This window comes from Hyperoodon ampullatus (genome assembly GCF_949752795.1).
Source record: "Hyperoodon ampullatus genome assembly, chromosome: 7".
Taxonomy (NCBI): Eukaryota; Metazoa; Chordata; class Mammalia; order Artiodactyla; family Ziphiidae; genus Hyperoodon; species Hyperoodon ampullatus.
This window is the reverse complement of record NC_136920.1, coordinates 105,421,265-105,436,564: the sequence shown is the minus strand read 5'-3', so window position 1 is coordinate 105,436,564 and position 15,300 is coordinate 105,421,265. Positions and strand designations below refer to the sequence as shown.

General features: G+C 33.7%; 1 protein-coding gene across 3 annotated transcripts in view; it reads left to right on the top strand.

The window, feature by feature from the left end:
* Nucleotides 1-15,300, top strand: part of ATM (ATM serine/threonine kinase) — a gene marked incomplete at its 5' end in the record, with an annotated part of 136,818 nt that overhangs the window by 33,795 nt on the left and 87,723 nt on the right. For all 3 annotated transcript variants that reach the window (XM_079708598.1, XM_079708599.1, XM_079708597.1), the window contains 10 exons: nt 1,086-1,257; nt 2,387-2,586; nt 4,831-4,913; nt 5,012-5,167; nt 5,993-6,068; nt 6,199-6,329; nt 8,204-8,324; nt 10,329-10,502; nt 11,562-11,731; nt 12,757-13,003. In XM_079708598.1, the coding sequence (XP_079564724.1) occupies nt 1,086-1,257; nt 2,387-2,586; nt 4,831-4,913; nt 5,012-5,167; nt 5,993-6,068; nt 6,199-6,329; nt 8,204-8,324; nt 10,329-10,502; nt 11,562-11,731; nt 12,757-13,003 (1,530 nt within the window). The remainder of the gene's footprint in view (nt 1-1,085; nt 1,258-2,386; nt 2,587-4,830; nt 4,914-5,011; nt 5,168-5,992; nt 6,069-6,198; nt 6,330-8,203; nt 8,325-10,328; nt 10,503-11,561; nt 11,732-12,756; nt 13,004-15,300) is intronic.

Sequence of the window (15,300 nt, the reverse complement as noted above, 5' to 3'; positions counted from 1 at the left end):
ATGCTTCCTATTTTACTACCATATTTCATTGATTCTAAGATGCTTTTTATAACTTTGAAATCTCTCTTGAAAAGGGATGCATCTCACAGAATATGGTATGTTATGTTTTTAAAATGTGGAAATTAAATAAAGTTATTTCGTTTGCAGGGGGGAATGTATTTGATTGCTTCTTAATATCAATACCTAGCATAGTGCTTGGATGTTAGTTTCTCAATAAATAATAATAGACCAAGTGATTGGGAACTAATGATCCGGACTCAGTACCTTTTTCTGTATGACATTGTACCAAAATTCAAAATAATTCTCTATTCTTAAAAATAAAAACAAAAACCTTGCCAGACAAGCAACATATTCTCATCGTGATATTTATTTTTCTTTTTCCATATAAATGGGCTTACATACTTTTTTGTCTGGAACAGTGCCTGGCACATAGTAGATATTCAAATATTTAATGAGTGAAAAAATATTCTGTAACTTGAGTGTTTTCATTTAATAATAAATCTTGGTCATTTTTCCATGTTGCTACTACATAGGGCTATACCTAAGTATACTTTTTTTTTTTTGGCAGTACCATGGTATTTCATTATATATGGGAATAGTATATATGTATTTTAACCCAACTAATCTTAATTAAAATTTTAAATGATTTTTTTTTTTTTTACAAAGAGTTCTGCAGTAAATATCTTATACTTTCTTCTCCTTCTATTTGTGCCTATGAAGGATGTAGGATTAATTCTAGAAATGAAATTGCTTGTTCAAAAGGAATGTAAATTTTACTTTTTGATGAATAATGTCATTGTCCTCCAAAATAGTCTTACCAATTTATAATTTTACCTACACCCTCATCAATTTGGGGTAGTATGAAACTTTTTAATATACGATATCATTTGTAAAGATTGTGTATTATTCTTCTGTGTAGACAATACAGTTTATATATCTGTTTTCCTGTTGCAAGACATTTAATAGAAATAGTACTGCCGGGTTTCATACACTTGAATCTTGAATTGTTTGATTAGGTCAGTTTTAACGATAGCACGCTTCTGAAAGAAGCCAACTTGGAACGTCTTTCTTTCTCTTATTTGAAGGTATCCTTTATCAAAAAGCCATTTGACTTTAGAGAAGTAGAATCAGTGGAAGATGGTACTGATGAAAATCTAATGGAGATGGAGGATCAGTCATCCATGAGTCTATTTAATGATTACCCTGCTAGTAGTGTTATTGATGCAAATGAATCTGGAGAGAGCCAAATTACTATTGGTAAATATATTTTTACTGCATGGGATTTTTTTTTAACCTCTTTACATTGATTTGGTATTATGAAAGGCCTCATAGATACTAATTTTATGCTCATTTTATTTCCTTTTTGTACAGTCTGTTGGGATTGTTCACCTCTATACACTTTAGAATTCCCTGATTTTTAATTGAATTTATTAGTTTCCTATTTTATTCTTCATGGGGGAATTTAAAATAATTATTAAATAAATAAAAACATATAATAGGTTATTTGGAAAATAGAAAGCAGGACAGTGCAAAAGCACCCATAATGCCATCATTGTTAACCTTTTTCTGTTATTCTACATAGACCCTTTCAAAATATAATCAGCATCAACATTCAAATGCCTTTTTATACCTTGTCTCTTTTCTTTTAACATTAACTGTAAGCATTTTTTTCATTTAGGTACTTGTGCTATTGATAATCATACTTTTTAATGGCTCTATAATATCCCAATTAACATACATACCATAATTTACTGGACCACTTTTTTTTTAACTTATTTATTTTTTATTTTTTGGCTGGGTCGGGTCGTAGTTGCAGCACGCGGGATCTTTGTTGCGGCATACGGGATCTTTCATTGTGGTGTGAGCTCTTTGTTGCAGCCCGTGGGCTTCTCTAGTTATGCACGAGCTCCAGAGCGTGTGGGCTCTGTAGTTTTGACGCGTGGGCTCCAGCGCATGTGGGCTCTGTAGTTTGCGGCACATGGGCTCTCTAGTTGAGGTGTGTGGACTTAGTTGCCCCATGGCATGTGTTATCTTAGTTCCCCGACCAGGGATCGAACTGGCTTCCCCTGAATTGGAAGGTGGATTCTTAACCACTGGACCACTTTTTTATTGTCAGAAATTTAGATTCCTTTCTAACAGTATTGCAGTGAATATTTGTCTATATAGATTTTTCCATAGATTATTTATTGATGACAGAATCCTAGGGTAACCTTTTATGAAGAATTTTGAAGCTTTTAGTGTGTAATCATTTTCGTCATAATTTTGCTTTCCATATATTTTTATCTCTTTTTTGTTGTTGTTCAAGGGGAAGATATTTGTGTTAATGTTCAATGTATGTATTTGTTGTACACCTCTCTTAGTCTTAATAAGCGCTTTTTATTTTTAGGTGCCATGAATCCTTTAGCTGAAGAACATCTGTCAAAGCAAGATCTACTTTTTTTAGACATGCTCAAGTTCTTGTGTATGTGTGTAACCACTGCTCAGACCAATACTGTGTCATTTAGAGCAGCTGATATTCGAAGGAAATTGTTAATGTTAATTAATTCTAGCATGCTAGACCTTACCAAATCTCTCCATCTACACATGGTGAGTTCAGTGAAATGAAGAAGTGCTTCAGTTGTGTCTGATGTTGCTAGCTAAATGTAATGGACTGACATATTAGAATCATATAGTACCTTTGAAGACTTGAAATTTCTTCCTTGAGAAATGAATCTGAGACTAGTTATAAAATACACTTTTCTTCTAATATACTGTGAAAAAAATTTAAGTGGATACTGAAACATTAAAACTTGGATGGACTTTGGATAGATTTATTCTCTTTGGGTGTAATTATTATTATTTTAAACTAGGCCAAGAGCCACAGACTCTGAATGTAAAAATAATACTCACATAACATTGTTGTTGAAGTCTGAATCTTGCCTTGACCTTGGTTTATATGCTTTAAAATTTTTAAATGTAATTTCAAAGTGACTATGAAGTTAAAATACTACAAAGCTCCCATATTTCCTTCATAAGCCTCTGTAGTTAACATTTTACCACATTTGACTTATCATTCTCTCTCTTTGCACACTACACACACAGAAACACACACAAGCACACACTTTTTTTCTGAACCATTTCGAGATTAAATATTCAGACGTGATACCCCTTTACTTCAGTGTGTATTTCCTAAAAACAATGATACTCTCCTATATAACCATAGTATAATCATCAGGAAATTAACATTGTATCATTGCATTTAGTTGTCAGGTCTGTTCAGTTTTTTCCAGTGTGGAACAGTTCCTTTGTCTTTCCTTATCTTTCACAACCTTCATATTTTTGAATAGTACAGCCACTTGCTGTATGGAATCCGTCACTTTGAGTTGATCTCATGTTTCCTCGTGATTAGATTTAGACTTAAGAAAAGTAATCTCTCTCCTTCCCTTCTCTCATCACTTTACTCATCTACTGATAGATATCTCCAATTCCAATCTAACATCATAGGATTTATTTTCTGTGTCCATATTTGTAGCTCCCTTTTCCAACAGTAAGAAACCTGGCTTCCCACTTAACCTCAGTGCATTACTTACTCAGTATTATTACATGTAACTTATCTCCCAACTGTGTGGGCCATACCCTTAGCCCGAGTGCTGGTGAACATGTGGGGAGAGCTCCTGTCTCAGCAAATATCCTGGATGAGTCCATGGTCATATCTTAGTCCCAGCAAATTGGCAAACATGGCAAGTGATTTCCCCAGCCCTGGGAAACATGCCAAGTTATTCCCTAATTAGAACCTCTTGGAAACATACAGGTTGAGTCCCTGGTAGAATTCCTTGTCATGTTCTAGCTGTGGTGAATGTTCTGGTTGATCCCCTAGCCCTGGCAAATATGCTTATTTGAGCCCTGTTTGATTCCCTGGTTTCAACCCTGGCAAACACTCTAGTCAAGTCTCTAGCCCCAACCAGTGGGGAGGGCTGTATGCTTTTCTTGGGGCTTTGATGTTCAAAGTCACTTCAAGACACTCAGTAACATCACACATGACTCTCATGGCAAATATTTAAAATGGTCCAATTTAATATTCTTTTATAGTATCAGAAGGAGTGAGAAACAATTTTCTACATACAGATGATAGGAAAAAAATGCCTTCTGATTCTTAATACAGCTAGAAAATTATTTGGCAGCTGTCAGAAACTGGCTGCCTCGTTATAACTACCAGTATAACAACCAGTAGTTGCTGAGTAGCCCTTTATATCTATCGTTCCATAGAGAGCCTTACAAGGTTGCCTTATAGGAAGGTAGGTCAGGGTATTTGTATTCTTCACTGCCCATAATTATCTCTGCTTTCCAAAATTCATTAATAGAATAGTATTTAACCATTGAAGTTATCCCCAGGCATTGTTTTCGGAGGGTGGTGACATAATATAGTTTCAGACTCTTGCTCAGGCACTTAACTCCAACAGTGATAACAACTGTCACTTACTGAATTCCTACAATAAATGCTAGACCTTTACATTCATCTCCTTTAATCTTCACAGTAATCTGGCCAGGTAAGTGCTATATCCTCATTTTACAGCTGGGAGTACAAAGACTCAGATGACAAGGCAAGTTTTTAAACCACTCAAGTAGTAACAGGTTATGGTGCTGGGATTTGAATCCAGCTCTGTTTGACTTCAAAACACCCCCGCCTCCACCTTTTTTTAAATTATATTGCTTCATAAAAATTCACTGCTCATGTGTGTGTGTGTGTGTGTATGCACACGTGTTTATATATGAATTTATGGTTATATATATGTACTTATTTAAATAAATGATATATGAAAAAAACTAATTTCCCCCACCCAACTATCTTAGTATCTAGTGCTTTTAAAGGACCTTCCTGGAGAAGAATATCCCTTGCCAATGGAAGATGTTGTTGAACTTCTAAAACCACTATCGTAAGACATTAAAACCATATAAAATATTCACTCTAAATTTGTAAATTAAACTGGTGTGCTCTGTTATGCTGATAAAGTTAAATTTTTTTCCATCCCAGCAATGTGTGTTCTTTGTATCGCCGTGACCAAGATGTTTGTAAAACCATTTTAAACCATGTCCTTCACATAGTGACGAACCTATGTCAAGGAAATATGGATTCTGAGAACACAAGGGATGCTCAAGGACAGTTTCTCACAGTGATTGAAGCATTTTGGTGGGTATAGACATTTGGTGGAGTTACTTTTCTTTTGCCACTTCTGCATACAAATGCAAACTTTGCATTTCTACATTAGTGATTTCTTCTAATCCTCGAATGTAACTATATACATCTTTTAACAATAGTGAAATGTAATTTGTGTTTCCCTCCTTAATTGCTTGAAGAACTGCATTGTTTTCTGCTTAAGACTTGGCTTCCTAAAGTGGTTTTAGTGTATTTCCCTGCGAATTTTGAATCTCTTAATAGTTTGACATGTATGATGAATAAAGCAAAGTGCAACAAGTCTAAATCAATTGAGTAGTTTATATTCCTCAAGTGGACAAATTGGCCTTGTCACTATCTGGTTATTTCATGCATATAGTCATAGTGTGAGATAATACCAAGACACCTATAGAGGAGCACATATATGTAATTTAGAGCCCTCCTACCATTTGGTGGGCAAGGACTTCTGAGTCAGTATAGAATGTCATTTTTAAGTCTTTGATATAACAACACAACAACTTTAAAAACGTTTTCCTTTTAAAGCAAGTTTTCTATAACATGGTTAGCTGAAGTGGGATAGCCCCAAAACGAGGCATAATCGTGTGACACAAATAACATACATTAAAATAAACTCCTTTTCAAACCAATTTATTTTAGCTGGAATTTTTGGAAGGTGAGAATATTGGCATATGCCACATAGGGAGAGTTAAATTTAGCATGGAAAGAAATCTTGGAAGCAACCTAGAATAACCTTAATGTCCAGTGTTTTTTTTTTTTTTTTTTTTTACTGTGCTTTTATTGGAATAATTACTTGATATTAAGACACATACTTTATTTCAGGCACTTAACAAAGGAGGGAAAATGCACATTCTCTGTAAGAATGGCACTAGTAAAATGCCTTAAAACTTTGCTTGAGGTGAGTTATTCTACTTCAGTTATTATATGGTCTCCATTGACGTTTTTAAAGCAGTCTTTGTTTCTGTTTGTTAATGGGTGATTTTTCTCTTAGTATTTCACATTTAACCTCAGTTGTTCTTTTCCCATAGGCTGATCCTTATTCAAAATGGTCTATTCTGAATGTAATGGGAAAAGACTTTCCTGTAAATGAAGTATTTCCACAGTTTCTTGCTGATAATCATCACCAAGTTCGCATGTTGGCTGCACAGTCAATCAATAGGTAATGGGTCAAGTATTCATGAAGTGTCTGGAGTGCTGCAGATAGCAATTCAATGTGTAGGACAGCCATAGTTCACTAGTTGTGATATTAAGAATAGTTAACATTTACTGAGCATATATTGTATGCCTGGCATTTATGTTTTCTCTTAATTCTGACAACTGTATCACTTTGATACTATTATTTTCTCCAATTTATTAATGAAAACTGTGTGGCTTAGACAGATAAAGTAATTTGCTCAGTGCCATACAGCTAGTAAGTGGTTGAGTTGAATGAGGTGTGTCTACTCCCACTTACAAGAGATATAGGATGTTTGGATATTACTGAGATTTTATATGAGTTTGTAAAATGAAAATTAGCACATTTTACATTGTGCTGATTACAATCATATTTATTCAAGTGAACATAGAGTTAGACACTGGAGTGTTTCTCTCACAGGGATGTGTTTTATGTTTGAGTACCTGAAGAAGCAAATATTAATTTTTTAACAACTGCATGTTTATCAGGTTATCAACTTGATTTTAAAACTAAATTATAACCTACCTCTGCCTTTCCTGCCTCATACTCCTGTAAATAAAGCACCTCTCTGCTTTATTTTTCTCTGTAGCATTTATCACCAGTTGAAATAATTGTATTTTAACACATTTACCTAGGATATAAGTTCCTAGAGGGCATTGATTTTTCTCCTTTCTTGTATATTTAGTACCTAGAATAATACTTGGAATGTGCCAGTTGTTTAATAATTTGTAAAATCAATGAACATTTGAAGAAAATTACATTATGCTTTAAAAACATCAAAACTGAAAATCATTTAAGTAATTTTACTGTTCAAATGTAAGTGACCAATAAATAAAGAATGCTATAAAGAACTTGCCCAGAAGTCACATAAATACATGTGTTCGATGTGTCCAAAATTTGGATATGCTGACAATAATTTTTTTTAACATCTTTATTGGAGTATAATTGCTTTACAATGGTGTGTTAGTTTCTGACAATAATGTTTTCATAAGTCAGAATCGTGTCTGACTGCTCAGGCTTAGGACTGTTTTTAATAAAAACCGTAGAGCACTGTAAGGTTTGTTAATGAATGTGTGCTTACTTCAAGTCCTTAAAAAAGATAGAAAATATATACTAAAGTTAAAGATCTGGGGTTACAGAGGATCATAAGTTGAATATAATAAAGCAGGTTAGTGGTGGCATTAAAAAATCTCTTAAGATTCAAAAATGCATAAATTCATGAGTAGCATGAGCATAGCATTTATTTATTGGTTGTTTACTTGTTAGATATCTAATATTAGGCTATTTAAGAGAGATTAGAGAAACTGAAGGAGTCAGGAACACCAAAAAAGTTGATACTTTTCATTAGTTTTGATTAGTAAAAAAGGATAAAGGACAAAATTGGTTAAAGAGTTGTCCTTAAATATGATTGTACATTATGCAAAAAGCACTGATCAGCTTTTCTCTATCACAGAAAATTTTTGTAATGGAATATTAAGACAGTAAAACTATCCACTTTTAAGTTGTGATTAAATATTAAAGCAGGTTGATGTAAGAGTCTGTGGCTGCTTCTAACTGGTATTTGACCAGAGGACAACTTTTCTGGTTAGTTAGAGTTCAGGGATATTCAGGTTTGGGCAATAATCTAAAAGGTCTGTTGAGACCCTTTTCAGTTCTAGGAGAAAATGGAGTATATGGTAAAGACCCTAATATTAAGCAGTAGATTTGAACCTCTTTAAATAGACTCACATTTCCTTGGTGTTTTGAAAGAAAATCTAATACGTTAGTATGTCTCACAGAGTGATTTATTTTTGCCCTGTAAATAGGCTTTGGAAAGTACAGTTTATATTTCACTTTTTGCTTTTTTTTTTTTTTTTAAGATTATTTCAGCATATGAAAAAAGGAGGTCCTTCCACATTATTGAAAGCACTTCCTTTGAAGCTTCAGCAAGCAGCGTTTGAAAATTCATACTTGAAAGCTCAGGAAGGAATGAGAGAAGTGGTAATTTTAGTAATGCTTATTTGCTGTTATCATATGCTTTCTATAAATATGCCACATATTACTTTACCAAGTTTGGTCTAAGACAGTATATATCCAGTAGTTCACAATATAAACTTAGACTAGAACAGCTATATGAATTTATTGAAATTACTTTATTTATAGGTCAGAATTGGTTGAATAATGACAATTTCTTTTGGTTCAACTTATATGCAGCATTTTTGTAGGAAAAACAGAATTTACTGAGTTTTTATGGGAGTATAAATGGCTTATTTTTTAATTAAAAACTATTTTTTTGTAAGATCTGATTAAAAGCTAATTCACAGAACAGGTGACAATAGGAAGAAATGGATTGAGGAAAAAATGTTCTAATTGGGAAGATCAAATTATCTTTGTGCTCCTTAATGAACCTTATGATTTTCATATTTTTCTGTAGAATAATATTTTTCTTAAAATGGCAAAAATTGTCTTAGTGGTAGAATTTATTCATTTGTCTATGCCTTGATTTGTTTATTAAAAGTGTGTGAAACAGTTAGTCAAATGACTATATATTCTGTAACAGCACCAAACTGAAAAGGAAAGTTGCATGAAAGAATGTGAATTTAGAAAAAGTTTTCAATAGATTGGAAAAATGAGTGTAAATAATACTCAATTTAAAATTTACTAGAAATAACATATTATATATTTTAAAATCAGCCTGTCATGTGCAAAAAGGGAGAATACTGACCTGACAGCAGTTCATTTGGAGAAAGATCTAAGAAGTTTTACATCTTGAGAGCATAATATGAATCAACATTGTTATCAAAAAAAAGCAAATTCTGTCTTAGATGTCATTAATTGAAACAGACTGTAATGAACAAGTTTATAGAAAGAACTTGCATCTTCTATTCATTTTTTTTTAACATCTTTTTTTTTTTTTTTTTTGCGATACGTGGGCCTCTCACTGCTGTGGCCTCTTCCGTTGCGGAGCGCAGGCTCCGGACACGCAGGCTCAGTGGCCATGGCTCACGGGCCTAGCCGCTCTGTGGCATGTGAGATCTTCCCGGACCGGGGCACGAACCGGTGTTCCCTGCATCGGCAGGCGGACTCTCAACCACTGCGCCACCAGGGAAGCCCCCATTTTTTTTTAACATCTTCATTGGAGTATAATTGCTTTACAATGGTGTGTTAGTTTCTGCTGCATAACAGAGTGAATCAGCTATACATATACATATATCCCCGTATCTCCTCCCTCTTGCATAGCACGTTGGGTTTAGTTCCCAGTAAAACTAAATTTTTAACTATTGCCAGAATGTTAGAGAGTCTGAATGTTAGAGAGTCTGTAGATCTATCTTTTATAAGGAATAGGTAAAGGAGTTGACTTAGTGGGAACCTCATAGCTATTTTCAAACATGTCAGTGATTGCCATTTAGTAAAGGAATTAGGTCCTTACCTTTTTTTGTACCCAAAATAGCAATAGGATCAGTGACTGGCAGTTTTTTCCAAATGTGAAGAGAAACTTCTACCAAGTATAGCAAGTCAAAAAATGTGCATGTCTGTTGGAAAAATGATTGGTTATTAAACTAGAAGCATATATCATTCTATCTAGTTGCATGACTTTATTGGTTTTTTTAGTAATATATATGATAATATTTTTAAAGAATAAAGATCTATATATTAAGTTATAATGGTAAACATCTTAGGAGGTAATACTTGGTAGTTGAAGAGCTTTTAGTCTCTCACTTTCCTGCAATTTCTTTCTTTCTCTTTTTTTTTCTTTAAAGTGCTTTATACCCATTGAAATGTTTGGCAGTTCTTTCTATAAGATCTTATCAAAAGCAGTCTTTCCCTCTGTAGAAACTGTGGTCCTTTCTCATAATGTCTCTTCGTAGCTCCATCACTATAGGATTTAAAACTGTTCATGGGCTGCTTAGATGTTGTCGTGGTGTACTCTGGTTTTAGTCTGGTTGGTTTATTTGGAATATTTAAATATTAACATTACATATTCTTTTTAAAATTCTTCCGAAGTCCCACAGAGCTGAAAACTCTGAAATTTTGGATGAGCTTTGTAATAGAAAGGCCATTTTACTGATGATGATAGCTGTGGTGTTATACTATAGCCCTGTATGTGAAAAACAGGCTTTATTCGCCCTATGCAAGTCTGTGAAAGAGAATGGATTAGAGCCTCACCTCATTAAAAAGGTAACTGTGGATGAGTATTTTTTATTATAATCTTCCTTGGGTAACTTTTAAACAATTAAGGTTAAAGCTAGATTTTTAATGTGGCATTTATTAAAGACTTAGAGACAGTTTTATTTTTTAGATTTGGAATATTAGAAAGCAGTAACTTTTAAAATAGTGTATTTATTTGTATACAGTGTCATTTTTTACATTAAGTTTAAGAGCATTTCACAAGGCAGTCATTGAACTAATGAGAGTGAGTGACCTGTCATCATGCAGACCAGGCCCTCTGGAATAGTATTTATTGGGGGAAGTGGAGAAAAAAGGAGTAGTATGTGTTTTGCCTAGTGGATTCTGGAGCAGGACATTGGGATCTAGCAGGGCCAGGAGTCAAATTTTAGAGCTGTAAAGCTTTTAAGTTGTATGATTAGGAAGACCAGGGTCCAACACAGTGTTGTAGAATGCTTACTCCTGCCCCTGTTCCAACACCTCAGCATTAGTGGTTTGGGAAATTCCAAGCCTTTACATCCTAGGTTTTTACATGATGAACCAGTGATAGATCATGGCTTGATATAACTAGCATGGTTTCCAGTGGAGCTTTACAGTAGGCCAACCTATAAGTAGTCAGTCTAGATAGTTAAACTTCTACCTCTCAGTATTAAAGTAAGAAGTTACTTTAAAAAAAAATTATACAGTTACACTACCTAATTATTATTGTACGTGGAATATAGTGTTCGGATTTTTCTCATTTCGGTTTAGGACTGAGAAGAATTGTTTTACTTTATAATGAAATATAATCAAATCTTGAAAATTGAAACATATTTTTCTGTTTTTATTCATTTAACATTTATTGAGGGTTTGCTATGTACCAGGCACTGAGTAATTATATTGAATACATTTTTCTTGTTGAGTTTTGCTGAAGTGGGTCCTTTATTATCTCCATTTCATAGATGAGTGAATCAAGGTATAGAAAAGTTAAATGAATGCTTAAAGTCATACTATAAATAAATATTAAGGATTTAAATGATTTATTATTTCATTATTTTCTTAAAACATTGACTTCTTTTTTGATTTGTATAGGTTTTAGAGAAACTTTCTGAAACTTTTGGATATAGACGTTTAGAAGACTTCATGGCTTCTCATTTGGATTATCTGGTATTGCAATGGCTAAATCTTCAAGATACTGAATACAGCTTATCTTCTTTTCCTTTTATTTTATTAAACTACACAAACATTGAAGATTTCTACAGGTAGGTTTACATCTGTCACATGTGAAATATATCTAATTTAAAATTAGGTATTAATGATAATGTGAGTGTTGCAGCGTTTTTTAATGGAAATGTATTGAAGTGGACTTAGGATCTGGTCCTAGCTGTGCCAGTAGCCAGCTACATGACTTCAGGCAAGCCACATGAACACCCTCTGGGACTTGGTTTCTTAATCTTTAAAGTAAGGGAGTTACATATAGAGGTAGTTAAGGTCTCTTTCAGCTTTAATAATTTAATAATCTTCCCTATGAAAAATCAAAGGTAAATTATTAGTGGCTGATTATTTCTGCCTTATTTTTCTTATTTGTTGCTTAACTGTGGGCCATTTAGTCATTATTTCTGTTTGATTTAAAGTTTAATGTACAAGTATTTATTTTTCTAACTCCAAGTCTGGAGAAGAAAATTTTGAAAATGGAGAGATTTGAAACAACTAAATAATAATGTTTAGGTATCAGGATGATGGGAAGGCAGTTTGTAATTGTTTAGTGGTCCTTATTGTTTGTTCATTTTGGCAATAATAATATTTACATTTATTCTTTGAATTTATTAATTGCTTTCACCTTTCACTTTACAATAATTTTGCATAAATTGATTATGTGGAAGAAATAAATTCAATTTTCACTTGTTTTTGATCACACTATTAGGGTGATCTCTTTTTTTTTTAGTGTGACTATTTAGAATTCACTTAACTTCATTTCTCCATTTATAAAATTAGAGTTAGGGTACTTAATGATCTAGATAAAGTGATGCTCTAATGCTTATTAAACCATTTTATTTTTTTATTTTTTTTGGCCGTGCCACACAGCTTGAGGGATCTTAGTTCCCTGACCAGGGATCAAATCCATGGTGGAAACATGGAGTCCTAACCACTGGACTGCCAGGGAATTCCCAAAACCAGTTTATTATTTTAAGGACTATATTATAAAATTTTACTTTGAAACATTATATTTTTAATGTATATTAAAAATGTATACATTTAATATACATTGTAATTTTTATATTTTTAGGTCTTGTTATAAAATTTTGATTCCACATCTGGTGATTAGAAGTCATTTTGATGAGGTAAAGTCCATTGCTAATCAGATTCAAGTGGATTGGAAAAGTCTTCTGACAGACTGCTTTCCAAAGATTATTGTAAATATTCTTCCATACTTTGCTTATGAGGATGCAGGAGACAGTGGGATGGCACAGCAAAGAAAGACTGCTACCAGAGTCTATGATATGCTTAAAGATGAAAACTTATTAGGAAAACAGGTATGACTTCAACATCTACTGTACTTTTTATCCCCTAATTGATCTGAGGTGTAACTTTAAAACTTTAAGGCTATTTATTCATCATTTATGCAATTAAATTTAATACTATGTGATAATCACTATCTAATATAGGCAATCCATTAATTTTTTGTTATTGTTGTACAGTGTTCTCTCCTTTTGATTAGCTTTTAAATGAAATGTTTTTAATCAGAAATTTTTTTTAAACTTTTGAATAATTTTACCACTTTTTCTTTCAAAATTTTGTTTTAATTGGCAGTAATACATTAATGCAAGCTGGTTATTAAATTCAAACAATACTGAACAAGGTATAGAAAATCTTTTTCACTTCCTCTTTAATCTCATCAAGCCCTTCACTTTTCAAGGAAAAGTACAATCCCAGGTTCCCAAAGCCTGTTTTTTCCATGACATTTACTACCTTCTAACATATGATGTAACTTACTTATAAATTATGTTCATTGGTTTTTATCAACCTTCTCCACTCCAAGTACTGTGAAGGTAGGATTTTTTCTTTCTTCTTTTTTGCAGATGTATCCCAACTATCTAGTATATACTGAGTACTCATTATTTGATGAAAGATGGAGTAAAGTTAAAAAGGAACTAACAATTTCTGTTTGTTTTATAGTAATTTATATATATATCACATTATTTGAGGCAACTTATATTAAAATACATATGGAAACTTTTTAAGGTAAAAGAGGATTGGTCACTCCAATTTTTTTTTTAACCTGAGTAAGGGATGACTAACCAAGCTTGGTCAACATTAGTATTACAACTGGATAAACTTCAAGAGACTTTTTTTGTTGCCCAGTTATCTGTGTTGAACCAAGAAGTGGAACAGCAAGACTCTCAGTTGCTTAGGTGGGCCATTCCCAGTCAGAACTGGTTGTAAGTCTGTAGTCTGGAGGCAGATGGTGAGTAGAGGTACTCCCTGCCCAAAAGGCAGTTGGAACAGAATGTTGGCATGCCAGGGGCTATGGACGTTATGAAAGACACTCTGCCTCTAGCCCCTTTTACCCAATCTCCCAGCTTAGACTTCTGAGCAAGCCTACTCTTTATTCTTCTTTATGTGTTCAAACCAAAAGATAGCAGTTTTGAGTCAGAATAAGTCTAGAAGGGAAGCGTGATTACATTAAACCCTGATTAAAACACCAGTCTCAAGCATGAAGAGAGGTAAAAATTAAAAATAATTTCTTAGCTTCTTGGTTAAAGACATAAGTCTAATTTTTATTAGTCTCAATTTCATTTAGCATCGTCATTATAAGTTAATTTTTTCTCTTTCTCTAATATGCAGTTTCTCTGAAACAATCAAGATTCTTTTTTCTGTGGATAAGTGTTAGTACCACTATTATCAGTCTTTCAGTCTTCTAAAACTGTCGTTGTTGAATGCTTAGAATATTTACAGTTATAAGATTGTTTAGCTATACCTAGATATCTGAATAATTTATATGTACCTTAGCTAAACATTACAGATCTGGCTTGTTAGAGAATCATGAAATTAATGAAGTCAGCTGTCATCTGTGTGCAGGGAAACTCACTAATTTTTCCTCTGATATTAATTGGATTTGGCCAGTTTGTCCTTACTTATTCCAGATATTCTGAAAATGGGGCTAGATTTTTTTTTAATGTATTTATTTAATTTATTTATTTTTGACTGCATTGGGTCTTCATTGCTGCACGCAGGCTTTCTCTTGTTGTGGTGAGTGGGGGCTACTCTTCGTTGTGGTGCGTGGGCGTCTCACTGTGGTGGCTTCTCTTGTTGCGGAGCATGGGCTCTAGATGCGCGGGCTTCAGTAGTTGTGTCATGTGTGCTCAGTAGTTGTGGCTTGCGGGCTCTAGAGCGCAGCCTCAGTAGTTGTGGCACACAGACTTAGTTGCTCCGCGGCATGTGGGATCTTCCCAGACCAGTGCTCGAATCCATGTCCCCTGCATTGGCAGGTGGATTCTTAACCATGGAGCCACCAGAGAAGCCCCAGGGCTGGATTTTTAAAAGGGCTTAAACCTTGGAAATGATGACATGACAACTAATATGTAAGCCCAGGGAAAGGCTAGGATCGTTAGATTTCTTTAGTGTCACATTACAGAATATTTTTGTTATATTAGGCAGTGTTTCCAAACCTCTGTGTGGAAGAAGTAAAGATAGTAGAGATAATAAAGCAGCCATTTGCCTTTTGGTTTAAAGCACTGTAATTCTTTATTTGGAGAGCTAACAAATCCACCTTTAAGACTTCACAGTTCTCATTCATTCGGCTGAGGTGTAATATAGTATACCCATTCTT